The sequence below is a fragment of the Suricata suricatta genome, chromosome 8 (assembly GCF_006229205.1).
Source record: "Suricata suricatta isolate VVHF042 chromosome 8, meerkat_22Aug2017_6uvM2_HiC, whole genome shotgun sequence".
Taxonomy (NCBI): domain Eukaryota; kingdom Metazoa; phylum Chordata; class Mammalia; order Carnivora; family Herpestidae; genus Suricata; species Suricata suricatta.
Window position 1 is genome coordinate 104988585 of NC_043707.1, and position 26507 is coordinate 105015091.

General features: G+C 56.7%; 1 protein-coding gene across 1 annotated transcript in view; it reads left to right on the plus strand.

Annotated features, from left to right (window-relative positions):
* The window catches only part of TRABD2B (TraB domain containing 2B), a 204152-nt gene extending 183251 nt beyond the window's left edge, over nucleotides 1-20901 (plus strand). Inside the window, exons 5-7 of the mRNA XM_029949086.1 lie at nucleotides 9085-9175; nucleotides 12239-12508; nucleotides 20430-20901. Of these exons, the coding sequence (XP_029804946.1) occupies nucleotides 9085-9175; nucleotides 12239-12508; nucleotides 20430-20649 (581 nt within the window). The 3' untranslated portion in view covers nucleotides 20650-20901. The remainder of the gene's footprint in view (nucleotides 1-9084; nucleotides 9176-12238; nucleotides 12509-20429) is intronic.
* The last annotated feature ends 5606 nt before the right edge of the window (nucleotides 20902-26507 follow it).

Genomic DNA, 26507 nt, shown 5'->3' on the forward strand with positions numbered 1-26507 from the left:
GTGCCAGCGCCTCAGGCCCGTACTCAGAAATATGCCAGGGTCTGGGCCAGTCGGTAGTGAAGCCCGGGCCTGAGAGCAGGGGTGGAATCTCAGAGTACCGAACACCAGTGATGTCTGTTTTATTAGTAACAGCAGCAGTAGCTCCCTGCAGGGCAGTACGATCATGCCTGAGGACGTTCATATGACCTGTGTCCTCAATTCCTCTTGGAGGGAGACAGGAAGATAGTTGTTATTCCATTTGGCACATGGGTAAGTCAAGGTCCAGATGGGAAGTGAGAGAAACAGAACTGGAATGAAATGTTGGTCACATTAATAGGCCATTCTTATTGATGGCCAGTCTCCTCCCCTCAAAATTAAAAATCCAGCTGCTGCTTGGACCCTCTGTTGTGCTGTGAGTGCCCTTTTCCTCCCATCCTGGGGCTTTCCATGACCTCTGCTCTGGGCTCCCACAGCCCTGCAGGAAATCCTTGTCACGGGCCTGCTTGTGCTGAGCACTTTGTCATCTCCCAATCTAGAAAGGAAGGGAAGTCAGAGAAGGCTTCTTGGAGGAGGTAAGAGCCAGTTAAAATGTTCCCAGTGTAGGTCCAGCTGTCTTTTCGCTCCTCATCATTTCCATGGTCATCAGAACAATCCCCACACCCACCTCCCTCCCACCTGGGTCCCCCACTCGACAGCCTCAGGGACAGAAGCTCCTCAGAGCTCATGGAGGGGCACAGAAGAGCAGTCAGTCCCAGTTAGGGCCTTTGTAACCATAAAAACAAGGGAGCAGACAAACAGGAGGACACGCCCAGCCACTTTCTCCTCTCCCAGGGGCACGCCCATGGCCCGCCACATTCCCCACGCTGGAACACGAGGCCACAGCACCCGGAAGTGTCTCAGAATTTCCAGCGGTGCTTCAAAGGGCCCCACTCCCCAACATGTGCACATCTGGCCGCTGGCACGCCTGCGTGGGGGCTGTGATCCTTGGCCAGAGTAGAGTCACCCTTCCTGTTTCAGCCCAGAGCAACCAGCCAGCCAGCCAGAGGAGCACCCATCTGCTAGCCTGGTCCTAACTGGGGCCAACCCGGCCCTCTGGAATGGGGGAGAGTAAAGAATGAGGACCCAGGTCCCAGGCTGGGTCTGTTGGTGAACTAGGATCTATGGAACATCAGCCACGGGCTCGACGCCCTTGCTGGGCTGTTCGAGAAGGCAAGAGACAAAAGTGGCTTCAGAGCCAGACTGCCTACACTCGAAACCTAGTGCTTCTCCGTAGAGGAAGTCTGAGCTGATCAGGTCCTTCGCTTCTCTGACGTCAGACTTCTCCTCTCTAAAACAAGCCTGAGAGTCGGTGGGCCTGCACCTGTACCGGTCAGTGCCTGGGGCAGCGGATAAGTGTGAGCTCTTGTCATTATGACTTGAGTCCTGGGCCCTCAGGGCCCACAGCCCCCCAGGGACAGGACTCCCCCAAAGGAAAGAGCAGGGCTGTCAGGGGAGGAGAGGGGAGGCAGACGTACTCTGTGGCCTCCAGGACCCAGATTGGACAGAGACCGCACAGAGACCCCCAGAGCCGGCTTCAGCTCCAAGTCACGGTGAGGCTCAGGGGCACATTGGCCAACGGGAAGTTCTCCTGGGGTCCCAGTGCTGTGATTCCAGGAAAGGAGCCTCTGGATGTTGTAGAGGGGCCCCCTTGGTCTTAGTGAGCCCTGGGCTGGGCACTGCCCCCTGCGGTCCCAAACCCCATTACGGGCTCTGTCTGTGGGGCACTCCCTCAGCGCCTCCTGGTGACTTCAGACCACTCTGCACGGCCGTCACTTGGGGCTAGAGCCCTGTCAGACCCCAGGAGGAAAGACCCCATCTCAGGGGCCCCAGGGCCTGGGACATGCCAGCAAAGGCTTGCAGAGGAGGGGCTGCTGGCTCCAGGCCCCCAAGATTGACCCAAACCCCCAGGGCTTGTGTCCTCACTGATGGAGTGAGGTGCAGGCTTCCTCACCTCTAAACAATATTAATTGAAAGAGGGTCTGGTCCAGAGAGAAAGAAAAGGCTCCAACCCTAGGGCTTTTAAAAGAACCAAGAGGACTGGCTTGGCGGGATGGGCCTGGTGAGGGGTGGAAGGGAGGGCGTGCTTCTAAGAGAAACTACACAACTGGGGGAGGTCCTGAAAGGAACCCCCAAACTGGGCAACTGTCAGATCCGTGTCAGAGGCCCAGAAGCAGCTCCAGCCTGCGAAGGAGCCTGCCCTGTGCCCAGGGAGCCCCAGCCTCAGCAGAGGCCTCCACAGAGCGCCCTTTAAGCAGACACACTCCAAGCCATGAACAGGTGTAGGCAAACCCCGGTCATTCTGTATGACACCCGGCAAGGTCTGCTGGCTCAGAAGGACCCTAGGGAGGTCACGTGAGACTACGACTCGGGAGTCTAATTCAGTCTGAGTTCTAGAGAAACTGCAAGTGGGGTTGCTTTCCTCGGTATTTGTACCCATCCTCCCATTATTTGACAGCGGGGCCAAGCTGAGCGGCTGAAGGCTCAGCGCTATTTGTTTCTGACATCCTAGGTTCTGGAAGCCTCCAGAGAGGAGCAGGTGGCACAGGGGGCAGGATCGGGTTCCACCTGGACACGTCCAGCCCTCTGGAGGGTGTCTGAATCCCCTCTGTGCAGGCCTGACAGGCACTCACTGACTCTCTGCTTACACACCTCCAGGGATGGAACACTCACTCCCTTACAGAGCAGGACAGCTGCCTGGGAGAGTGTCCTTTGGGCCCAGCTGAAACCTGCCCCCTTAGTCTTGTCCTGCCGCCCCGACGCTCACCATCGCCTACCTCCCCTTTCACGTCACAGTCCAACAACCCAGAATCACTGGTGGTAGGTGGGCTGCACACCCACAGCCTTTTGCCCTTTGTGCCTGTGCACATGCTTTGGCCTCTGTCGTGAGAGCCCTTCCTTTTCAGCCCCTGGTGACCCTCCCTTGCTGCTGGGCTCTCACTGCCCTGTAAGGGTTTGCGTGCCTGCTCCCCCTCCCCTCCCTGCACTGTGCTCTCCTCCGGGGTGGGGACCATGTGTCTCGGTTCCTGGCACAGACTGGGTGCAAGGGAGGCGTCATCCTGGCCCTTAATGAACGGAAAATGCCCACGCCCTGCCCTGGGCTGGCTGGTGAAACAGGAGAAAATGGACCCAGCTCTGCTAGTTTCCCAAGCAGACCTTCCTTGGGAGATCAGAAGCTCCGCAGTACCCCCAGTGTCCATGCATCCCCGGGTCCCTCCATCCAGCCCTCCTGTCACACTTCCTCAGGAAAACAAACACCTCTCTCGCTGGACATCCGGCCGGCTAATCCTGGAAGCTAGATTACCATTTGAAAGTTTCCCTTGCATTAATTTCAGACTGAACATAAATATGAGCTCAGGACCCCTCCTCCAGGAGGAGAAAACATGTGTGCTGGTGGAGGGGAGCCCGTGCTACTTCGGAACCTTTGTGGGAACATCTGGTTCTTTCCTCTGCCCGGCCCCCCAACACGGTCTCGAAATCACCTTGTTAATTGGTGTTTTCTTCCTGCTGAGTGCTCACACACTTTTCTCTCCGATCTGGTGAACCCTGGAAAGGACACACATTGACAGCTCCCTGCCCCCAAATGTGACTCTAGGACCCCTTGCAGATGCTAATGCTCCAGAGGAATGTTCGAGTGTGCAGTGAGCTCGGACATCTCTGGATGGAAGTCAGAGCTCGGCCTTTCACCTGATGCGTGACCTAGGGCACGTTCTTTCCTCGCTCTTGACTGTAACCTGTGGGGGCACCTCGACAGGCTCCCAAAAGCGTGAAGTAGGATGACATTGAAGAAGCCCCGTGTACCCAAGAGACTCACTGAGGAGTTCATGTTCAGGTTGTCAAATGATGGAATTGTAGAGGTAGAAAGACCCATGAGGCCAGGTAGGGCAACTGAGGCACAGAGAGGGGAAGGAAACTACCTGTGGTCACATAGCCAGTTGGACTGTTGAGCCAGGATTTCTGTCCTAACCCCAGACCAGGGTTCTTGGCTCTGTCCTACCCTGCCTTCCCATGTCGGAAGGTATATGAGGGCTGTCAGGCCAGCAGCGGGTAAAGGCTAGATCCAGCATATGCCCTGTTCACTGAGCCTTGTGCCTGGCACAGGCCTGCCTACGCCTGGAAGAGGGGAGCCTTATCTGTGCACTAAAACCTCACAGGGCTGTGCCCACACAGAGCAGGACATCTTCCCGTTTGCATATGAATGTCCCTAAAGTGGCACTCTGGCTTATGGGCTTGGAGAGAGAATCACCAAACCAGCCCCACCTCCTCTAGCCCTGGCCTGCCGCTTCCCCCTTCCATGTATGTCTCCTCCATCCCTCTCATCCTGGGAGGGCTGGCTACATGGGTTCCTCCTCCAGGAAGCCTTCCATGATATCCTCGGTAGATCAGTCTCTCCTCTGCCATGTGTGCCACTTGTTTTCTATCTCTGGGTTCTTTTTCTCTTCTTTCCTCTTTCTCTTCTTCTCTCTCTATCTGTGTCTCTTTGTATCTCTGCCCTTGTTTTTGTCTTTTTTCTATCTCTTGCTTACTGTTGCAGTGTCTCTCTATTTTTCTCTCCCTCCTGATGTCTCTGTGTGTCTCTTACGGCTGGTCTCCCAGCCCCTCTCTCCCCCTTTCATCTGTCTGTCTTCTCTCTGTTTCCTTGTGTGCTGGTGCTCTTTTCCTCTCCCTGTCTCTCCCTGAGAGTGTCTCTCTCCTCTCTCAACCTCTGTAGTCTCTTCTGCCCTGCTCTCTGTCTCTGTGGCTCTGTGTGCCCTCCCCCTTCACCATCCCCCGCTCTTCCCTCCTCTCGTCATCCATGTAGCCTCGGCAGATGAACTGGAACGTGCCTTCCTGCAGAGAGCTGGCCCGAAAACAGCTGTCCGTGCTGAAGTCGCTGCTGAGCAGTAAGCCACGCAGACTCGGCCCCAGCACTGCGGGGCCCCTTTGGAACCTTTCCACACCTCCCCTGCAGGTTCCAGGATGGATGTGGTGACTTCTTCAGGATTTGCGACCTTGGAAGCAAGCCCGGGCCCTGTCTGCCAGCATGCACAGGGGACAGCGCGCACGGGGCCCCGACTCAGGCTCAGTGCAAGACCCGAGCTCCTGGGATTGGCGGGATCGGCAGGAACATCACCAAGAGGCCGGGCGGGGGCCACGAGGGGAGATCATCTGTGAGCTCAAGTCTTCTAGGGATAAAATGAGATCACTGCGAGGATGGGGAGTTAACAGGTTTTGTCATTCATTCATTCAACAAACATTCACGAAGCCATCTCTGTGTGCCAGACTTGGGCTTGCCCTGGGGCCAAGGATGAATCAGGCACGGCTCCTGCCCTCAAAAAACTCAGTCTCCCAAGTGGCTTGCTGGGAACATGTTCTGACAGAGGCGGCTCCGGGCTATGGGAAGACCATTCCAGCTGCAGTGAGGCAACAAGGAAGACTGTGTCTGCCGTGGTTCAGGCAGAAGCTGCCGGTGGCCTGGGCTGCTGCAGCATGGCTATGAGGAAGAATCAGGAGACTCCAGTGACCGATTGGATGAGGAGGGAGATGAAGAGTCAGGACAGGGCCCATCTAACTTGGATGACAGAGCTCAGTTGAGACGCACCCCAGGAGGGTAGGGTGCATTGGGTTCTGTAGGCACTGGCGGACGTCAGGTGGAGACGTGCAATAGGCTTCCAGGCAAACAGGTCTGGGCTCGGGCAGTAGTTCCAGAGTGGTCTGCATTGTATGGTAATTGCAACCCTATGGGTGGATGATTTGTCCACAGATGGTGCGGAAGAAGAAGGCGATGTGGCCCCCACACTTCCTGGGCAGGAGAAAGAGGAACCCACCAAGAAGGTGGGCACGGGGCAGTGGTAGGGCTCCAGAGAGAAGCAGGATAGTGCGGTGCCATTATGGGGTCCTGTGACCCAGAGAGGGTGGCTTGTGCAGGGAGCCACGTCCAGGAGGGGGACAGACCCCGTCTCCTTGCCCTACAGAGAAGGAAGTGAAGGTGGGCGTGGCTTAGGGAAGGAAAGGTGGAATTTGAAAAACCTCATGGATAATTGCTTCCAACTTCTCAAAGTTTCTGAAGTCATCTGGTCAAGGCCTTAAGCGGTCCAGTAGGGGCTGGAACCACTGAGGTTGAGGGAATGGAGGGGCACTCACTGGATGCGGAAACGCTGTCGGAAACGTTGTCGGAAACACTATTGGGCGGTGCCTGGGATCCAGCCACAGTTGTGTAAGGCTCGGTCGGCCCTTCCGAGCATGCCCACCGCCAGCTCCAGGAGCGTTCCCTTCATAGTGGTCCCACGCCCTCAGTAGATACTCTGTGCTGCTCCAGTGTGGCCTGACGCAGCCTGCTTGCCCTAGGGGGCCTTGACATCCTCCGGGAGGACCAGCGCTGGGCCCCGGGTCCCTGGCCTTTAAAGGGTCTCCATGGAAGTGGGGGAGGAACTGCCTCTGCTGCCTAGCAGTGAGTACTAATAGCTGCTGCCAGGGAGTTCCTGCCACCCATGTGCCCAAGGCCACTATGCCAGGCCCCCTGCCAGCCCCGTCACACTCTGGGGGCAGGTGCGAGCTAGGACCACTCCATGACCCCACCGGGGACTGGCTTAGCTGGTCACTCGAGAGTGCACGCTGGGCTTTTCCAAAGGCCATTCATTCACTCTTCCTCCTTAGGACCTTACAGCCCTACCGAAGGGATGATGCCCGTTTGACACACGGGCAGACTGAAGCCAGGGGCAGGGGAGCCACTTGCTAAAGAGATTCACAGCCCTGACAGGCCCTCAACAGGACTGGGTCAAGGCCGGAGCCCTGGGAGGGCCTGTGTATGCCTGCGTTGTCTGTGTGACTTCTATAGCCAGCTTTCCAAATGAGCCTCACGTGTCCCCTAGCCTCACACATGCTATTCCCCCATCAGCAACATGCCCAGTTCTCATCCTCACCTGGCTAATTCTTTTTCTTAATGTTTATTTATTTTTGAGAGAGAAACACAGAGAGAGTGGGAGAGGGACAGAGAGAGAGACACACACAGAATCTGAAGCAGGTTCCTGGTTCTGAGCTGTCAGCACAGAGCCTGACTCAGGGCTCAAACTCACAGACCATGAGATCATGACCTAAGCCAAAGTTAGACACTCAGCCAACTGAACCACCCAGGCATCCCTCACCTGGCTAATTCTTATCCCACTCTTCAGCTAGCAGTGCCTCCTCCAGGAAGTCTTCCCTGACTTGAGGTTGTGCTTTCTCTGCATAGTACTTAGCCCAGATCCAAAGACCCTGAGACTGAGTGGCTGGAACAGGCCCCTGTCTGTTCACCACTGGCTAGCACTAGATAAGCACTCCCTCAGTATTTGTCAGATTAAGGAACTGAATAGGTAAAGGAAGGGAGGGAGAGAGGGAAAAAGGGAGGGGTCTCTGAAGTCAAACAAAAGCCTTCTCCATAGAGTCTGAGAGCGGGGGGCACCGCAGGTCCCTCCCGTGTAGACAGAGACATTGGGAGCATTTGAGCATAATAGATTTGCCTGAGGTCTCAGAGTGAGTGTGATACAGGTCCTGGACTAGAACCCGAGTGTCTCACGCCTAGACCAGTGGTCTTTTGCAGTGATCCCAAGGTGGATTCCAGGGACAGTGGAGGTCAGCGAGGGACACGAAGCCGGCCCAGAGGTGTGCAGGGCTGGCGGGCAGAGTGTGCAGGCTCACCAGCTGTCCACCCGCTGTGCGGTCCCAGGCTCGCTCCCTCTGTGCCGGAGCCTCTCAGTTCCCGCACAGCCTGTCCACTGTCTGTTCTCCTCAGACGTCCCTGGGGCTGTCAACACACTGACCTTGCAGCTTCCCACCTGTCACCACCTGTCACAGGCGATTAGAGTAATGGTACAGGGGTTTCCCCCCAGGTTCTGGGATGAATGGGGAGCGTGCTGCCCATGTGAGTGGGGCCACAGGGCAGGCACATGGGCTAGGAGGCCACAAGGGGCCCCTGCCACTCTGCCCCTATTGAACAGGCAGGGAGACTGAGGCCCAGGGAGGAGGAGAGGACCCCCAGCAGTTACTGCCTCCACGGTCACGTGGTCACCCGAAGACTCTTCCGAAGCAGAGCCTAGGAGAGCCTTCACTGTGTTCCTAGACCTGCTGTCCACCTCCTGCCACAGGAGAGAGATTTCTAGGCTCATCTGGGGCTGTGGGGCTGTGCATTGAGCGAGCAGCACAGGGCTGGTCTTAGAGCAGGTGCAACACAAACTTTAGTTGAATGAATGATTCATGAGTTGGGGTGAGATTAAGACCCTCCCCGCCCCCCCTCCCAGCAGGGCCACTTCCGTGGTGTTCCGCTCTGTGTTTGGACCCCTTTTGAGCCACTGCCATGTCTGCCGGACCCGGCAACCATCGCAACAGTTCGCGGCTCTCTCCTTCCCCAGAATCTTACACCTTGTGAGTCTCCTGGGCCACCCCAGGGCCTGGGTTGAAATGTGTGCTCTGTAAATGTTGGATCAGAGGTGAACAAATGAACCCACGAAGGCCCGGGTCCAGCCGACATGAACGGGGCAGTGGCCTCTGCCCTGTGGAGCCTGGTGAGGAAACAGGCACGAATACGCAGAACCCACCCCTGTGCTAAGGGAGGGAGCTCCAGATTGCTGGTGGAACTCACAAAATGGGCCACAGACCTATTGAAGGCTTGAGGGCTTCCTGGAGGAGGTTTTCTCAGAGCTTAATCCACTTTGTTTTTCTGGTATAAAACGATGTGGCAGCTACAGCCAGAGCTCGGGCTCTCTGCATGGACTGTGCTGTGGGTTGTCACAGCCCGGGGCTGGGGTCAGCTTAATGGTGCGATGCAACATACAACACCCGGGAACCCTTGCTTCTCCCCGTGGGCCTCGCAACGACCCTGGAGGCTGCTGTCACTGTCATTACCACTCCACGGCTGGGAATGGGGCACAGAAACTAGGGCCGGGAGAGGTACCACTAGGAGGCAGCAGAGGCAGGATTTGGACCCAGGCAGGGTAGCCCAGCACAACTTACAGCTGCGCTGTGCTGCCTTTGGTGTCGGCCATTGGCCGAGGCCGTCCCCGGTTGCTGCCGACTTGGCAGGGGGCTGAGCCCACTCTGTCTCTTGTGTTCCAGGTCATTTTCTGGGAAACAACACAGTCATTGATGTCCTCCGGCAGGCAGGGCTGGAAGTGGAGCACACACCTGCAGGGCAGAACATCCACAGGTGAGCAGCGAGGCATCGGGGACATGTGCCCAGTTGGCCTGCTGCCACTGTCCGCGAGTGGCGCCTGACCCCGGGCCGCCTGGCCTTTCTGCTCGGGCCTGCGGGGCAAGAAGCCTCTCAGGGACGGGCCTTGACCAGGCAGCCAAGAGTGGAGGGGCTGGGCTGGAGGTGGGGGGACCGAGAAGGAAGCTGGTGTGCCATCTTAGCAAGCTGGGGGAGGTGAGGCAGTGGGAACCAAAGGCGGGTGAAGCCCTGAGCCGCTCGGGATTTAGGGCTGGGTGAGTGGGCGGGGTGGAAGGACTCTGCCGGACTCCTAGAAAACTGGGGGGTGCCCACCCCCACCCACACCTGGTCCTCACCTTTTTCTAACCACACCCCTGACTTTCCCGCCAGGGCACACCTACTCCACTTGGATAGCCATTAGAGGCCATCCTCTTCCTCAGAAGGGTTCCTGTCCCCACCCCGGGCCCAGACTAGAGGAGCAGGGGCCAGCTGGGTCAGTGCAGGGCAGCCATGACAGGGTATCAGCACACTCTGGGCAGCTCCAGGGCCAGGGCCAATGACAGGACCCCCAAATGTGGGGGTTCCATGTAGCCTGCACTCCAACTGTTATGCAGGAACCTTCTTCAGGAGCCCCCACGGGCGACCCCAGAGCAGTTTTCGGTCCCTCTCTGGCATTATGAGAGCTAGAGTCCGAAAGAAGCTTGAATAACCATAGTGACTCTTTATGCACCAGCTCTAAGCGTTTTTAGCTCATTAAATCCTCATGGCAGCTCTATGAGGTAGAGCTTTGAGTATCCTCATCTTAAAATTGAGGAACTTGAGACCCAGAGAGGTGACATCACTTGCAGAAGGACACACAGCTCATGTCAATGGTATTCTGGTTCTAGAGCCTCCCTCAGCTCCTATCAACTCCCTGTCTCCTCCCTGGGGGCCCGAGGTAGGCCTGGGGGTGGGAGCAACCGAGGTGTGGCTCCTTGCTCTGCACACATGAGGCTTGGGCCCCTGAGCTCGGAGCCACTGGCCTCCTAGCTCTGGGCCAGCCCTCTGTGCTCCCCCTTGTCTCCATGGCACTGCTAGAGGAGCTTAAGACCCCCCTCCCGTTGGACTCCTTCCTCTTTTGATCACCTGAGTCAACCTGCGGAGACTGATGAACATTTGAGCATAGCACAAATCAGTATGCCCTGGGCTGGAGCAGGGGTGTGTTAGAGGAGGGAGGCATCAAAGGCAGCCTTGGGGACAAGGCATTCCTCATGCTCCTCTTCACAGCTCCAAGGACTTCACCTTGAAGCTCATTGTATCTATCCAGGCCAGGCAGGGCGGGCAAAGAGGCCTGCACTGCTGCCTTGCCTCCTATTCATCTCAGAGCCCAGGCATCAGAGGAAGGTCCCCCGCCTTCCCACCGCCCCGCCCGGCCCTGCTCCGAGGGCTCTCAGCCCTAGTCTCCAGTGCATTCTGAAATCCTGCGGGCGGGGCGAGGGGCTGGGATGCTGGGGAGGCCCCAACAATAAAAGCCATCATCGGCCACAGGTGCTTCCTGGACCCATCTTTTTGTCCGCCTGTTTTGAATTATCTCCCCGGCAGCTGCAGCATCTCCTGGGCCCTGGGAATCTGGGCGTGCTGTGGGGGCTGGGGACAGAAAGGCTGAGCTGATGGCCTTCCCCTCCTTTGTGGAGAGAGAAACCCCTACCCCACCGTGCATGCGGGTGTGGAGGAGAATAGGCGGCTCACTACCTTGGGTGCCCCTTACCTTTATAGTCCCGACACCGCATCCAGCCCTCTCCCAGGGTCTGACATCCTCCCAAGGGGGTCCATTTTGGCCCCAGAGAGGAAAGAATAAAAGGGAGAGGAGCAGAGGATGTTCCTAGGCTAAGAGACCTGTATTACAGCACTGCATGGAAAGTGAACCACACACACACACACACACACACACACACACATACATACACACACACACACACACACACACACACACACCACCCCTAATCAATGCTTTAGTACCTACTACAGCCAAGTCCATGTGCTTGTAGGCCAATATCAAAGACAGGCTTGTTGTGTGCCAGGCACTGTGTTAGGACCTCATCTCATTCATCCTCATGATGACCTTACGAAGTAAATGGTGTGACTACTCCTGTCTCACAGCTGCCTGCTGCTTGAGACGGCCATGTCACCTGCCCTTGGTCACACAGCCCGTAAGCTGCAGAGCCACCACGTGAACCCAGGACCGTCCACCTCTAACTGGAGCTCTAACCTGCTTCACACTGTCCTGTGCCCCTAAAAGGTGCTCAGAAAATAGCTGTTGAGTGCCCGGACAGGGGGTTGGATGAATGATACAAGCAACCACGTTAATATTTTAGAGTTTTTGGTTAATGATGTTAATTACTGAGACAGTTCAGCGGCTTACTGTTCACCAGGCACTGTTCGAAGGCCTTCGCCTGTGGTTGCTTATGAGACCCTCCTGTTGCCCTCGGAAGCACAGGCTGTGGCGTCCCCAACCTGCGGAGATGGAGATGGGGCACAGGGGAGTCAGGTCACCTGCCCCAAGTCCCTCAGACAGAGTGTGTGGAATGAAAGCCCCTGAAGATGTGATAGGCTGCCAGGCACTCACTCCCTCACCTCCTGCTAGACCGGGCCCAGGTGTCACCCGGCAGTGACCGGGCCCCCTTCCCTGCCTACCAGCCTCCACCCTCACGCTCCCTCTCCTGTCCCACTCTCCCCAGCAGCACCCACCACCTGACATCCTTACTCTCCAGCTTTCGCTTCAGAGTGTGAGCTGGAAAAGAACGGGGACCTGGTTTGGTGACTGCTTCTGCCCATTTCCTAGAAAGGCGCCTGGTGCAGGGCAGGTGCCCAGAAACATTTGTTGAGCCAATCAAAGAAAGAATGAGTCAAAGCTCATCTCTGGACACCAGCCAGCGGTCTCCCCGGGTTCCTCTTGCCGGGCCCAGCAGGGGCACCCAGCCTTTCCCCTGCTGTGACAACCTCTCACTGGGCTGCATTCCCTGTCGCACGTGACCGACATGGTCCCACACGTGCACCTCACATGCTGTTGCCCCCTTGCAGCCCTGCCGCCCGGAGCCCCGCACCCCGGCCCGAGGGGACCTCGGCGAGCCCAGCCCCAGTGACCCCAGCCGCCGCCCTTCCCGCAGTACCCTCGGCGACCCCCACTGTGCCACCTGAGGAGGAGGACCCAGCCCTGTCTCCACACCTCCTGCTCCCCGACAGCCTCAGCCAGCTGGAGGAATTCGGGCGGCAGAAGAAGTGGCACAAGAGACAGAACAAACACCAGCGGCCTCGACAGTTCAATGACCTCTGGGTCCGCATTGAGGACAGGTAAGCGAGGGGAGGGGCAGACCTGCCGGGAACTGGGCACCTCTCCGCGGAGGCCCTGCTCTGAGGAGGGGGCAGGCGGGTGCTTGAGTGGAAACTCCTGGGATAGCTTGACCCGCCCCTGATTCACAAAGGCTCTTCCCGTTCGTCCATCAGCATTTACAGAGCATGCTCACATCTGATTTTTCATTTTTATTCTCAAAATGAGAACAAGTACACTTGTCTCCATTGTGAAGGCAGGCAAGTAGAAACTCCCTTCAGGGGCTGTGGACAGAAGTCGGCTTTGCCCTTAGCTCCATTTGTCCCGTAGGCCAGAAGGTGAAACTGGGAGAAAGTAGAGCAAGCTACCTACATCAAAAGGCCATAAGCTCCCTGTGCCTGGAAGGTCTTAGTGGCCGACACCTTGGCGTGGAGGCTGCTCGCTCTGCCAGAGAGAGATGGCAGGTGATGATGGATACCTTTAAAGCCGTGGACTCTCTCAGGAGGGGCAGGGGAGTCTGTGATAAATGGTGATGAATGTGGGCAGGTGCTGAAATCATCCTGCTGCCGATCCCCATCTGTCCCGTGCCGTGTTCTCCCGCCACCCCTGTGCCACCCCTGTGCCCCCTTCTCAGCCTGTTGGCTCCCAGAGCTCCTGAGGGAACCATGACACTGTCTCCCAATTCCCACTTGCAGACTCAGTACAGAGCAGCCCCCCTAGATTCTGTTTGGCATAGGAATCTCCTCCGTGTGGAATGCACAGTGTCACCAGAATGCCCTGGTGTCCCAGGGAGTGGCCGTCAGTGAAGGTCAGAGTCCCGCCCACTGCAGTAGCACAGCCCTGGACATCGTGCCCCAGCAGTGGGCCCTGGCAGACTCGGAGTCTCACCTGAACCCTCAGGCCCATCCTCCAGGACATCCCCAGCGTGCCCAGAAGGAATCACCCGGGGTACTTCTAAACAAACAGATGTCCAGGCCCCACTGCAGACCTCATAAATCCGCACCTGCGGTGCCCAGGGCTGGCGAGCTCCCTGGTGAGTCTGCACTTGTGTTGACTGTGCACTGGAGAGTCTTCGCAGCAGCTTTGGGGAACGCGCACTCAATTCTGCATTTACAGATGGTGAGCCAAGGCCAGGCTGGGGGCGAGGTCTTATCCAAGGTCACATAAGCCATCTGGGGCTGCCTCCTGCACTGTCTACTTCATGGTCCTCCTGCAGTCAAGTCTCTGAGCCATCGACAAAGGGTTGACATTTCCAGTCCACTGTCATAAAGTTTGGGATGTGCACTGTTCTAGAAAGACTTCCAGCAAGTAAGAGTAGAGGCCACTGTCCCTTTGGGCCATTGGTTTCAAAGCTTGTGACTGGGGTTGCTGGGAAATGTACATCTGCAGAGCCCTGGCCAGCTGTCCCACCCACGGCAGAGGCACTGTTGCGACTATATTAGCTGTGATGAATTTGGCTCCTGTGCCCAGTGTGGGCTGCCCCCTTCAAACCAGGAGCGGGGACTTGGAGTTACACCGGAGAGTCACTTCCTCCAGGCCCGGGAGCACTCGCAGGCTGCCAGGGAAGGACAGGGCCAGTGCGAGCACTCTAATCAGAGGGTCTCTCCAGGCCCTCGTCAACCTGCTGGGGCAATTGAGAAACCCAGCCAGTGGCTGGCCCAGCCCAGGAGGGGGACGGGAGGCTGGCTGTCAGCTCCAGCAGCGGACCCCCAGCCCGAACCACTTCTTAAAGGTAAATTTCAGCAAATGGCTCCAGTTTCCTTCTCCCAACACATAGCTCTGAAACACAGAGCCTGGTTTCAGAAGAAAATAGCTTTTCTTTGGCAAGAGGGAACCCTTTCTCCCACCTAACAAGTAAATTGTGGTTGGGTAACTCTCTTCCATCTTGTTGGGTTGGAGAAGAGAGTTTCCACGGAAGGGCACCCAGCGTGAGGTCCTCTATGCTCCTCAGGGAAGAAAGCCCTGAGCTCTGTCACCCCCTGGGGACTCACCCTGTCCTCCTAGGCTTTGCAAGTTTCCGGCTCTCTGAGAGGGAACAGAGGAGGGCTCTCCAAGGGGGCACCAAAAGCTCACCTGTGGCCATTCTAACAAAACCATTTTCCTTGGAGCTGTGGTTCCATTCTGAGTTCTCTCATTTTCTGGCCCCTAAATCTGGCCAGAGTCATCCATCACCTCTCCCAGCCCAGCCTCCACCTGGGCCCGGGCAGCAGGGCCCCTGCCCAAGGGCACTGCCCCCAGCAGCCTGGGGTTCTTCTGCACTGCCCACCACTGCCAGCTGGGAATCCTGCCACTCAGCCTAGATACAGAGCCACAGCCTCCCCTCCAGCCTGAGGCCGCCTCCCTGATGAGCCATGTCCTCACTGGGCTGTGTCCTGCCCCTCAGCCGGTCGTGCCCAGCCCACTTCCTATCTGTGCCGTTGCTTTTCTCTCTGGGGGTGGGCGTGAGTGAACATTGGAGCATGAGCTCACCCTGGCCCTGTCAGTAGTCCTAGAAATAAGCTTTGCTTGACAAACAAGGAAACTGAGGCCCAGCGAGGTCAGGTAACTTGCTCACTTGGGCAAGTGAGCTGTGGAGTTAGAACCCACAACCCAGGCTTGTCTAATGCTAAGGGTCACGGTCGCCGGTGGCCATGCAGTTGCCCCATCCTTGCCTCGCAAGTGTCTCCTCCATCCTCACTGGCTGACGTGCCCCCTCCTCTGCACCCCCACCCCCCACAGTCCCCATATGGGTGCCCCAGTCTTAGCACAGCTGCACAGGCTGCACGTCCTCACCTGTGTTCCAAGGCCTGGAGGCCGGGGCAGCACCAGAGCTGGGCTGGACTTCCATGGCCGCTGGAGGCCTTGCCAAGGGTTTGTTGACCGCATGCATGAGTGAGGCAAGAAGGGAGAGAACTAGGGGTAGAGGCTGCACGTGCCCTGCCAGACCACCATCTGGAACAAGCTCCCCTCCCCTCGCCCCTCATTACCCAATATGGAAACACACCAGAGGAAGTTTAGAGGAGCAGCAGCCCCTGGCAGGGTGATTTATGAGGACCCCATGGAAGGGGCCAAGCATGTGTCCATAGATGGCCGTACAGCAGGGGCACAACATGCGCAGGACCCCCACATCCAAGGGCCAGGGCAAGGACGGCAGGTCCTGGGGGGCCCAGGGCACAGCCCCAATGCGATATGGGACTTGTGACAGTTCTCAGTCTCTCTCTTAAATATTTATTTACGTATTTTGAGTGGGAAGGGCAGAGAGAGAGAGAATCCCAAGCAGGCTCTGCACTGTCAGCGTAGAACCCTACACAGGGCTTGATTCCACAAACTGGGAGATCATGACCTGAGAGCCAGATGCTCTCAGGTGCCCCCTCAGTCTCTTTGCGCAGTGAGGGCCTTGACTGGTCTGTGAAGGTCATGGCAGCCCTGCTGCTCTCCCAGCCCTCGGCTGGGGATGCATATCTGATGGGGTTGGAGGATTGGATAAACAAGGGCAGAGTGCTGGACAGAAGGACAGTCATGAAGAGGCAGGTGAGGGGAGTGTTGGGCATGGCCAGAAGCAAGGCACAGGTGGGCATCAGCATTGATGGACCCAGAGGCCTTTGGTGCACCGTGCACACACATAGAACATGTCATTGTCCTTCTGGGCCTCACTTTTCCTGAGGTTTGAGCAGATGGCCAGGGCCCCCTAGAAGAGGAGGAGACAGTGTTCCACCGCCTTGGCCCCCAGGAGGGCTCTGCACGCCCCTCACTGGCCCGCTCAGGGGGGAATCCAGCCCAAGGTCCCCCGGCTCTGGTTTGTCTTAGCAGAGCCAGGCCTTCTCCTTGGGGGCCCCAGGGCAGTCAGCCTCTCTGCGTGAGGCCAGAATGCCATGGGGTTCAAGGTAGAAGGTCCGCCATGAGAAATGGGAAGCAGGACTGCTCCCTGCATAAAAGCACAGAAAAATTCAGGCAGAACAGGCTTCAGACCCCAGCCCTTCCTCGTGTTTCCTTTGAGGATTAGAGAGTAAATGAGATGATGCTTCTAGAATGGTAAGCTGGCCCCAGACCCCTGGTGACACTTGGTGTCCCCAGAGTTGCTGGCAGGACTCTCAGTCTGATCTAAGATGCCACTCTCCCACTCTCCTCTCTGCCCGACAGGAGCTGCTCCATGGGCCCCTAGGGCGTCTTAGGTTTCAAGCCTCAGTGGGTGCTGCTCACCCCTGCTTGACAGGAGCACTCTGGTCACCAGCCAGTTACCCGGTCCCGTGTTGAGACCTGGTAGGGACAGAGCAGGAAAAGTCTCAGGTGGTGGCCAGGCAGGACGGTCCCTAACACACGATGGCTGAGGGAGCCGGGAGGCCCAGTCAGTTTTCCTGTGCCTGCGATGGAAGGTCAGCGGGGCCGTGGGGAGGACGAGGGCACTCCAGCAGAGAGGGCCATGGGGCCGAAGGCATGGAGGCCAGCATGGCCTCAGACTCCAGGACATCGGGCAGCAGGCAAACCTGCCACCTCAGGTCTCTGACCTGCTTGGCCCGGAGAGGCTGAAGCCAGACGGGACTTGCCATGGGCAGACCACAGACCACATCGAGAGCTGCATCCCCAGGCAGCAGGACTGCCTGTCAGGGGCGTCCCGCTCGCCCAAGGCCCATCTCCACTCTGACTCTCTGGATACCCCTGAGGTCGCCCAGGGCACAGCGGCAGCCCCTTCTATTGGAAAGGAAGCCTTCTGAGGCCCCCAGGACCCAGCCCCAGATGACTCTTCAAGACCCTCTAGGTACACGGAATGGTCTACTCCAGGAAGCCCTCTGGAGGGGCCCCAGTGGGCAGACAGCTGACACCACCTCCTCTTTTGTGCTTTATACCCTGAGCTTTGCCTAAGATTTCACTTCTGGCTTCTGCTACTAGAAAATGTTTTAAAGTTCGTGGGTCTGTCCCTGCTCCTTCATTGCACACATGGGGAAACTGAGGCCCGGAGCACAGGACTTGCCCCACGCCACAGAGCAGACAGGGACAAAGGGGAAGCTGGAACAGGGCTTCAGCTTTCCACTCAAGCAGTGAGGCCCTTCCCCGCATGAGGGGCCCTGTCGGCTCAGAGCAGACCCAGCCCCTTGTGCCAGCTGTCTGCGGAGCCTGGGAATACTCAGGGTGTTTGGTTTGGCTTTGAGGCCACCTTGCCACAAGACGGTTCCCCTGCATGGGCCCGGGGTGGGGGTGGGGGGTCTGGACTGGGGGTCTGAGCTCTGTGAGCAGAGTAGGCTCAGAAGGAGGTACATTTGGAGAGGCTTACCACCCCCCCAATCCCGAGCTCCATTTCCCTGGGATTCCTTCCAAGCAATAAACCCCGATCAGGCTCCCAGGCGGTGTGTGCGTCTTGGCTTTTCAAAGTGTGAAAGCAAATGTCTTTGGGTGCCTTTCGAGACAGTTTTCATAACTCCCACTTGGCCTTCCCGCTGATGGCGGCGCTGCTTGCAGCCAGCCTGGGCCCCTGCTCCAGGCACCCCAAGAGTTACCTAAGCCTCTTTCCTGAGGCCGGGCCTCGTAGCCTCCTGGCTGCTCAAGCTGAAAGGACAGGGCAGCCGCCAGGAAGAGACCGTCATGGATGCTTTGGCATTAGTGCGTGGCATTTTTCTTTGCATTAGAAGAGAAGGTGGGGGACGGGGCTGAGGTAATGGCGCAAGGCCACAGGAGGCCACACCTCCCGCCTTGGCAAGCCTCCCGCACAGGCTTTCCAAGTCTCTGCAGGAGGCAGCATGGGAGCCCCTGTGCCCTCCAGGCACCTCTGTATCCTAATCCCCTTCAGGCTGTATCCTCTTCTTAGAAATGGGGATAATGAGATGAGACAAGTACAGCATCTGCTGGCTCAGGGAAAGCGCTTCCTCGATGGACAGCGCTGTCAGTGGGAGAGTCACAAGCACAAACATACTCACAGCGATGCTAAAGGTGGCCAACACTGTGCAGTGCATCACTGTGTGCCAGGAGCTGCTGTGAGCACTTTATGAACAGGAGCCCATGCAAGCCTCCTGTGCATACGTAGCTACCTGTGGATACACATAGCCTCGTGTGAGGATGTGGCATGTTCCTGTGGCTGGAGCAGGACCAGGAGTAGAGAAGGAGGACGGTCAGAGAGCGAGGACCTTCTCCTTGACTGAGGGCATTTGGACGCCCGCTCCCCGAGCAGAGACCCTGCACCTGAGGCTGAGCCAGGCTGTGTAGGAGGCGTCCAGCTGGGATGGCACTGGGGCTGCGCCTTGGTGGCCGTGGTCACAGAGCTCACAGTGACGTAGGGACCGCATGCTGGCACATGGCAGCACAGGCCCAAGTAAGGCCCTAGGACCCAGCAAGTGAGCAGCCTCCCAGGGAGGGCAGTGAGCACTGGAAAGCGGGGCAGTGTCGCACAGGGGAGAAGCTGCCCGCATCAGACACCCGGAGAGGGGCAGGCTTCCTGCCCACTCATCAAGTACTGTGTGCCCAGTGCAGGTCCCAGCCCTGCTGTGAGCCCCGGAGCGCTGTAACTTAACCTCTTCGTGCCTCAGTTTCTTCATAAGTAACGCAGGGATTAGACTTGGACCTACCTCATGGTGTTGCCATGAGGATTAGAGGTTGCTGTGCTGGTGCAGAGCTGCCGCAAGCCAGGGTAAGCACTTCTCTGGCCACCAGGAGCACCCTCAACTTCGACTTCACAGCTGACTGCTGTCACCTCTTCCAGGAGGTCTTCCTGGCCCTGCCCTGGATGGGGCCCGTCTGCTGTGATGGAACTTATCAGGGATCCTCTGTCTGCCTCTCTCTCTGCCTCCCCTGCCCAGGGCTCTGCTAGAGCAGCTGTGGGCCCAACGCCCAGGGGCCCCAGCTCTTTCTTCATCCTGGAGGTTTGACGGCTGTGGCCTCTCTTTGTTAAGCCTCTGTCCTTGTCTTCCCTTGTCCCCTCTCTTCCGCAGTCCCTGTCCCTCTCTTTGTTCATCTTTTCCTGTGTCTCTCTTCCCAGGACTTGAGCTGACCCCCGGGCCCTGCCCTTCCCTCCCCACGACACCGGGCCCTGGCCTCGGCTGGCCCATCGGTTCTGTACTCAATCTCTCTTTATCTCTGTCTCTCCCTCGCTCTCTCTGTCACAGATTCTCTTGAGCCAACAATCTCACCCATTGCCTCCAAAGCTGGATTCTGTTTTTTATAAGTCCGTGAAGGATCACACCTCTTGCTAAGGCTCCCTGTGTTTCTGTAAAAGGCGGCTGAGCTGGGGCTCCTGCCTGGGGGTGCTGTCCCTCCCCCTGGGACCTGGTGCCATCATCCCTGAGCCCAGTTTTCCCATCCTGTGAAGGAGAGGATGAGCCCCACTGTGAGGCCACAGAGACTCTCCATGACTGGTAGCCGTGATCACCAGGGCCAGGAGGTGGGGGGGTTGGTTGTGGGTTTTGTTTTCTGTTTCTCTCTAGCTGGAGGGGAGGGTGCAAGACAGCACCTGAGGACCCAGGTGTGGAAGCTAATTGCCCCATTCAGACCCCAGACCCAGCTCCTTCAGGGCACCTTAATTCCTTCTGCCCCAGAATCCACCTCAAGCCATTACACATGGGGCCTCGGGTGCCCAGCCGGCTGGCTGAGTGGCTCCAGGCCGCTCATGTTCCCTGCCCAGCCCCTTGCCTCCTTCTCCATTTTATGAGGAGAAAACAGAGAGGCTGCTGGGTGGCTCCGTGGGTTAAGCGTCCGACTCTGATTTCGGCTCAGGTCACCATCTCATGGTTTGTGAGATCAAGCCTCGCATCGGGCTCTGTGCAGACAGCACGGAGCCTGCCCAGGATTCTCTCTCTCTCCCGCTCTCTCTTTCTCTCTCAAAATAAATGAAAAACCCTAAAATAAATAAATAAATAAATAAATAAATAACATGAGAAGAAAACAGATTAACTAAGCCGCCTCTGAACTCAAGGAGGGAGCCCAGGATGAGGCTTCTGAGGGCCACAGCCCATGGTTCTTCCACTTTCTGTCTCCCTCCAGCACGGCCGCCTCGCAGCCCCCGCTGCCGCCGCAGCCCACCCACAGCTCCGGGACCGCAGGGCCGCCCTCGCAGCTCTCAGAGCGGCTTCAGCCGCAGGAAGATCCGGGGCCCACTGGCAGCGCAGCGCCCGGCCGCCCGCAGCCTGCCTGGGACCTCCTCCCGGCCATCCTGGCCAGCCTCGCAGCCTCCCTCCTCCCGCACACGCTTGGGCCGTCCTGACCTTGGCCGGCAGTGCAGAGAAGCCAGAGAAACCACAGGAGGGTCTGCGGCCACACCCCACTGCCCCTGCGCCACCTGCGGGGTGCCTGCCACCTCACGGGCAGTCCAGACGGGATCCGTTAGAACGTTAGAGCTTTATTGTGCCCGAGTTACATCTTCTTTTTTGTAGAAGGATCTTAATTTCCCATAGTGCTATGGGGCTCTTTTGTAAAATATGTGTCCATATTAAAAAAGAAAAATGTATTTATTCTACCGATAAAACTATTTTTATGTGGCCTATGTTAACCCTTTAAATAGCCCCATCGCCAACCCAGGAAGTGACAGGTGCCAGGACACCTGCAGCTTCACGCAGACAGTAGCTTTGAACTGGCTGTGCTCCTGGATCAGCAGAAGCCTCCACGGCCTGGGTTTGGCTTCTCCTGCCACGGAGTCCTGAGAGTGGGGCAGGCAGACAGGCTTAGCTTTTGTGAAGCTGGACTGGGGAGCCAGAGATGCGAGCGCTGACGATCCTTCCCTCCCCTGGATGCTTCCTAGGGTGGGAAGATACTTTAGGAAAGAATGCTGCTAATTTGAAAACCCTGAGTGTCTGTGAACTGACCCTCCAGAGCTCTTGGTAAGTGTTTTGACCAAAGCACAGGAGGAGGGGAGGGATGCTGGTGCTGAGGGAGGTCATCCCCAGCCCTGTGTGACAGATGGCTACACTGAGATCCAAAGAGAGGAAGGTCGTTGCCCAAGGTCATGCAGCAAGTGGGAGGTCCAGGATATGAATCCAGACCTCTCTGTTCTGGTATTCTTCATCTTCTGTAAGCTTGGCTTACAGAAGAACATGTTGAAGTCCTAGCCAAACAGAGTGAGCTGGGCCGAAGGACAGGAGTGGGCCCAGTAGGGACAGGGACTTTAGGTGTCACATGGTAATAATAATCCTAATGAAGGCCACCATTTGTCCCAAGACTGCATCGTGGCAGGCACTTTGCACACTCACTTTATCACTGATCCTCATGCCAGTTCTGTGAGATGTGATGGTCCCCATTTCACAGATGAGGAAACTGAGCCCCTCAAATAGATAAACAGATTTGCTCAACGTCACCTAGCTGGGATGTAGCCCCAGATCAGTGTGATCTAGAAACAATGCTTGTCCCTGGACCATATTGGCCATGTTCTCTCTGCACAGAGAAGCTCCAAGGAAGGCAGATCTCACCCAAACGGGCCAGCACAAGCTTCTTGCTCCAGCCAAAGAGACCACTTGGCCACAGTCACTCATGTTGGCCCCTCTGAACAAAGGATTCTGGCAACGGCCTGTGCCTTGTCTTGGAGCCGATGAGAGGCTTTCCTATCAAATGAGAGGCTGTAGGTTGGGGAGCCGGGGAGGCATAGCAGGCAAACAGGGCCAGCAGGCAACTGAGACTCAGAGACACTGACCTCCCTCTGCTGTCTCCAGGGTGGTGGCCGAGAAAGCAGAGGACTGAGGTTAGCTGCCTTCTAGCCCTAAATCCTCACTGGATTGCCTGTCAGTTATGGACTTGGGGAACCCAAGAGCAGAAAGGGCCCCTCATTTGACAGATAATACCAGTAAGAGTAACAAGGAGTCCCAAGCTGCACCGCTGGGCAGCCCAGTGCTCCACAGCACCACCTCACCATGGGATTCCCTGGCAGGCTTGACACTGGCTGATGAGACCCAATGCCACTGTGCCCAGCCCAGCAGCTGTCTCCCTTCTGAGACAGAATTCTGGGCAGCTTATTGGATGGTCAGAAGTGCCAGGAGCATCTAGGCCTGCAGCTAAATTCTTTTCATCTCAGCCCTGGATGGACGTGTTTGAGCTTGAGAACTGGCAGGAGCCCCGAGATCTGCTTCAGAGGGTCCAGCCGGCCCCATGGGCACCACGCTGTAAACTGAACTTGACCCCAACCAGGGCTGGAGTCCGTTTATCTTTGGCAGAAATGTGACTTCCTATTTCCGAGCGGGAAGGGGCTTAGCTGACTTCTAAGGCAGGCACAGAAGGTCTGTTGGACATCAAACAGATCATGCAGAGCACGCTTTGGATGAGATAAGTGTAAAGGAATTAGAAATACATAGGCCAGATTTCCCTCCATTCGGGGCAGAGTGTGGCATGAGATGCACTGAGATGGAGCTTGAGGTTAATTAAGGATGAAGCATTTGGGTAAACAGTCCAGGCACCTGACTGCATGCCCAGATCTGCACCAGGCATGGGGCCAAAGAGGTAAATTAAGACAGCGTGTGACTATCGCACGCACACAGTGCCAGGCTCTGCACTGGGGCCTGATCTTTGCCTGTCCCAGAAGGACTCCTCATCATGGCGATGGAACGAGCAGGCAGTTCCTAGAAGCAACTTTAGAGGTTCTCCTATCTAGGCCCCTGACCACAGACAGGCTCAGCCCTCGCCTTCCCCGGATTCTTCCTCTAGGTGGACTGGGAGATTCCAGACTTTCCCTCAAGCAAGCACTCAAGTGTTTAGAGAAAGATGGATGGCGGCGGATGGGTGGGTGGGCAGGCTGATTAGGTAGGCATGTGCCAATGGGACAGGCCAGAGCCCATGTCGACCCAACATCTACAGCCTAAGTTCACTGATCCCCGAGGCCCACCCACTGGCCGGGGGTTGAAATGAACTGAGCTTGCTGACTTATGTCCAGAAGACCTGAGGCGTCTGTGGAAATCCGCTTAGCTGGGGCTCTGGAATTCTCTCATCCCGAGCCAAGGAACCACCACTCCGTCAGTAGTCACTTACACACTTTGGACAACCTATCCACCGCTGCTGATGTTTTTTCCAGCAGGTTCTATGTGCCTAGCCTCATAAAGTGCCCCTGTTGCTCTGAGAGCATCTGCGTACATTTCTTAGGGGTCTCGTGTTTGACCTTCAGGTGGCAGAGAAGATGGAAAGACTGAGACCCAGCAGGTTAAGTGACATGTCTGAGGTTAGGCAGCATGTTAGTGGTGGCCCTAGGTCCTCTGTGTCTCAGGAAAACTGACCAAATGACCCAGGGGCGTTCTGGGAGCTGTCAGCATGGCCATGCACTTCTAGTTTTCCTCTAGGCTGTTTCTGGGGCACGAGCAGCCAGGGGAAGGCAGGGGGAGTGGAGATACCAGGCTGCAGGGAGCTGCAAAGGGCCACCAAGGGCCCCTCCAGTGCTGAGATGGGAAGATCCGGAGTCTATGAAGCATGGAAACTTGCACTGACTGGAAAGTTTGCCTTTGTACCAAATATCCAGGAGCTGATTTTTCTCATATGAAATGCTCTGTCATCTCCTGCCTAGCCTCAGCTAGACTTGAGCAAGCCTCGGGGCTCAGGGCCCTTGTTCTGCCTGCCTAGTCTCCAGCCCGGTGCCGCTGTTACAGTGGATCCCAAAGAACAGCTCTTCACCACAAGGAGAGTTTATGAAAACCACCCGGAAGGCCAAGAGAAGTTCCACCTGGGCATCGCAACTTTGATGGTATCCTGTGTGGGGAGAACAGGACTGAGGCTGGAGATAGCCAGTGTGGGATAAGAACAGAAACCCTCGGCCTGGCCTTCCAGACCCTCCAGGATCAGATCCTGTTGACTCTGCCAGCTACCATATTTGTCATTTCTAGAACAGACAGGAGGTTTCCTGGACATGGAAACTCCCATATCTTTCCCCATATCCTCATTTTTTGAAAATTAACTCAGATAGTACTTCCTCCAGGAAGCCCCCTGTGATTCTTTTGTGCTTTTTTAGCATCTATCACCACACCCACTGATCAGTGTTGAGACTGTGTAATAGTGTACCTGCTCTCCTATCAGACTGTGAGCTCTTTGATGGCAGGGGTCATGTAAATTCATCTTTGTATCCTCATCTGACAGAAATGTGGCACTCAGTAGATGTGTAGAGAGAGAAGGAGGAAGAAAGAAATGAAGAGAGGAAAGGAGAGTGACTGATCTTAGCTCTGCTGGTGGAATGATCTCTACAAAGCCAAAGCTGTCCCTTGCAGGTGGAGAGTCTCTCGTCTGAAGAGGTGTGAGCAGGGCAGTAGGCCGGCTGGCTGGAGATGTGGTATGAGAGCTGAAGTCTTGGCAAGAGACTGGTGTAGATGACATTAAGGGTCGCTCCTGGCTCTGTAATGCTCAGGGTCTTTGAACATTGTTATTTTTCCAAAAACTAATCTAAGCAGCCAAAAATATCACCCGGGCTGGCCGTCTAAACTGGTAGGGCTCAGGAATCAGTCCAGCCTCACACCGCTGTTCTTCAGCAGCCCGGCCAGGCCTGACGTGAATTGGCAGGCTTGCCAGCTACCCTAAGGCAGGGGGAGCTATGGGAGGTGGGGGAGGGCTGAATTGGAACCCAGGGCCCCTGGCCCCAGCCCGGAGCTCCTTCCCTCCCTGCCCCCGAGCATGGGGGGAAGGAAGAGATGGGCCATGAAGACTGATTGACCCCCTACGTGGCCCCTTCCTGGGAGTATCAACATACCCCCGGGTCTCCCCATCCTTCCTCCAAATGTTGGCTCTTCCTCTCCAGAGGTGGTCTGGATACTCCTTCACTTTGCTGGGTGACCTTGGGCAAGTCTCTGCTCCTTTCTGAGCCTCCATTTCCTCATCTGTTAAATTGAGACCTTGTTTCCTGCCTGTGCTATTCTAGCACGCGGGAGTGCTGTGTGCAATCTCAGGGCCCCAGGAAGGTGAGATGTCACCGGCCTGTGGCTCAGCGATTGGCTCTCCTCCCAGGCCCCACCGGCAGCCTTGGGATTGGGAGTATGTCGCGGGCAGGAAAGGTGCTGGAATAGCATGCCTCAAGGGTTGCTCCTTCGCCAGACCCGCTGCAGGGGAAGTGGGCTCTGGATGGGACCCGGGTCTCAGACATTTCCAGTGAGGCTCTGGGACATCTTGGGTCCCAGTGGCTGGGGCAGCAGGGCCTGACTCCTGGCCAAGGGAGGTTCCAGCCCAGAGGAAGGGCAGCTGGAGCTCCTGCCCCATTCCTGGGCCTCAGAGAGATTGCAGAAGGTCCCCAGCTGACTCTCGGTATGTGACGCAAGCTTCAAATCATAATGTGTTTGAAAGTATTGGTGATGTTGTTCTCTTAACCACCTCTTCCCTCACCTCTGTGAACTGTCATGAAGAGTCCTTTAAGAATATAGAAGACAAAGAAAAATGCTATTAATGTTATTTTGCCAAAAATATTTTTGTAGCATAATATATTAATAAAAGACATTATGAATTCAGCAGGATGGTGTCTCTGTGTGCTGATGGCTTCTCTTCTCCTGCCAGGAAACATCTGGGGAAATCAGCTCTGGAGGTCCAAGCCCGGAGGCAGTGGTGTGGAGGAACTGGAACGGGCCCATTTTCTGTACAAAAACTTGGGCAGATTCTGGGAGGGTGGCTGAGTCAGGGGTCCAGTGACTGGAGACGCCTCAGGCCAAGTGGGGTCCAGAGAGCTCTGTCTGGCCAGAATGAGCCACCCACAGGCCTAGGGAAGGAGTTGCTCACATGAGCCACAAAGCTAGAGTCTGGGGTTCACCCTCAGGGCCCCGTTTCCCTCACTCCCTCACTTACCAAGCCCAGCCCCTTCTTCCTTATTCACCTTCCCCTCTTTCCATGCCCACTGCTCCGTCCCAGCCCAGGCTTCCGTCCTTGTCCTCATCTGAACCACTGCCACCTACAGCTGTGCCCTCAGTCCCCTCCTCCTCCCGAAAGGCCCTTTGTGAGCTGGCCCCTTCCTGGCATGAAGTGTCCTCACCGTGAAGTTCACAGTTTTCCGATTCCTTTCCTAGTATTCAGCACTTTCCTTACTGCCTGCCTCCACGTTTCTGGAATTCATCCTACCTTTTACCACCCCAACACTGACCATCCTTCCGCACCTCCACCCCTTCCTTGCGCATTGCTCTGTGGAGC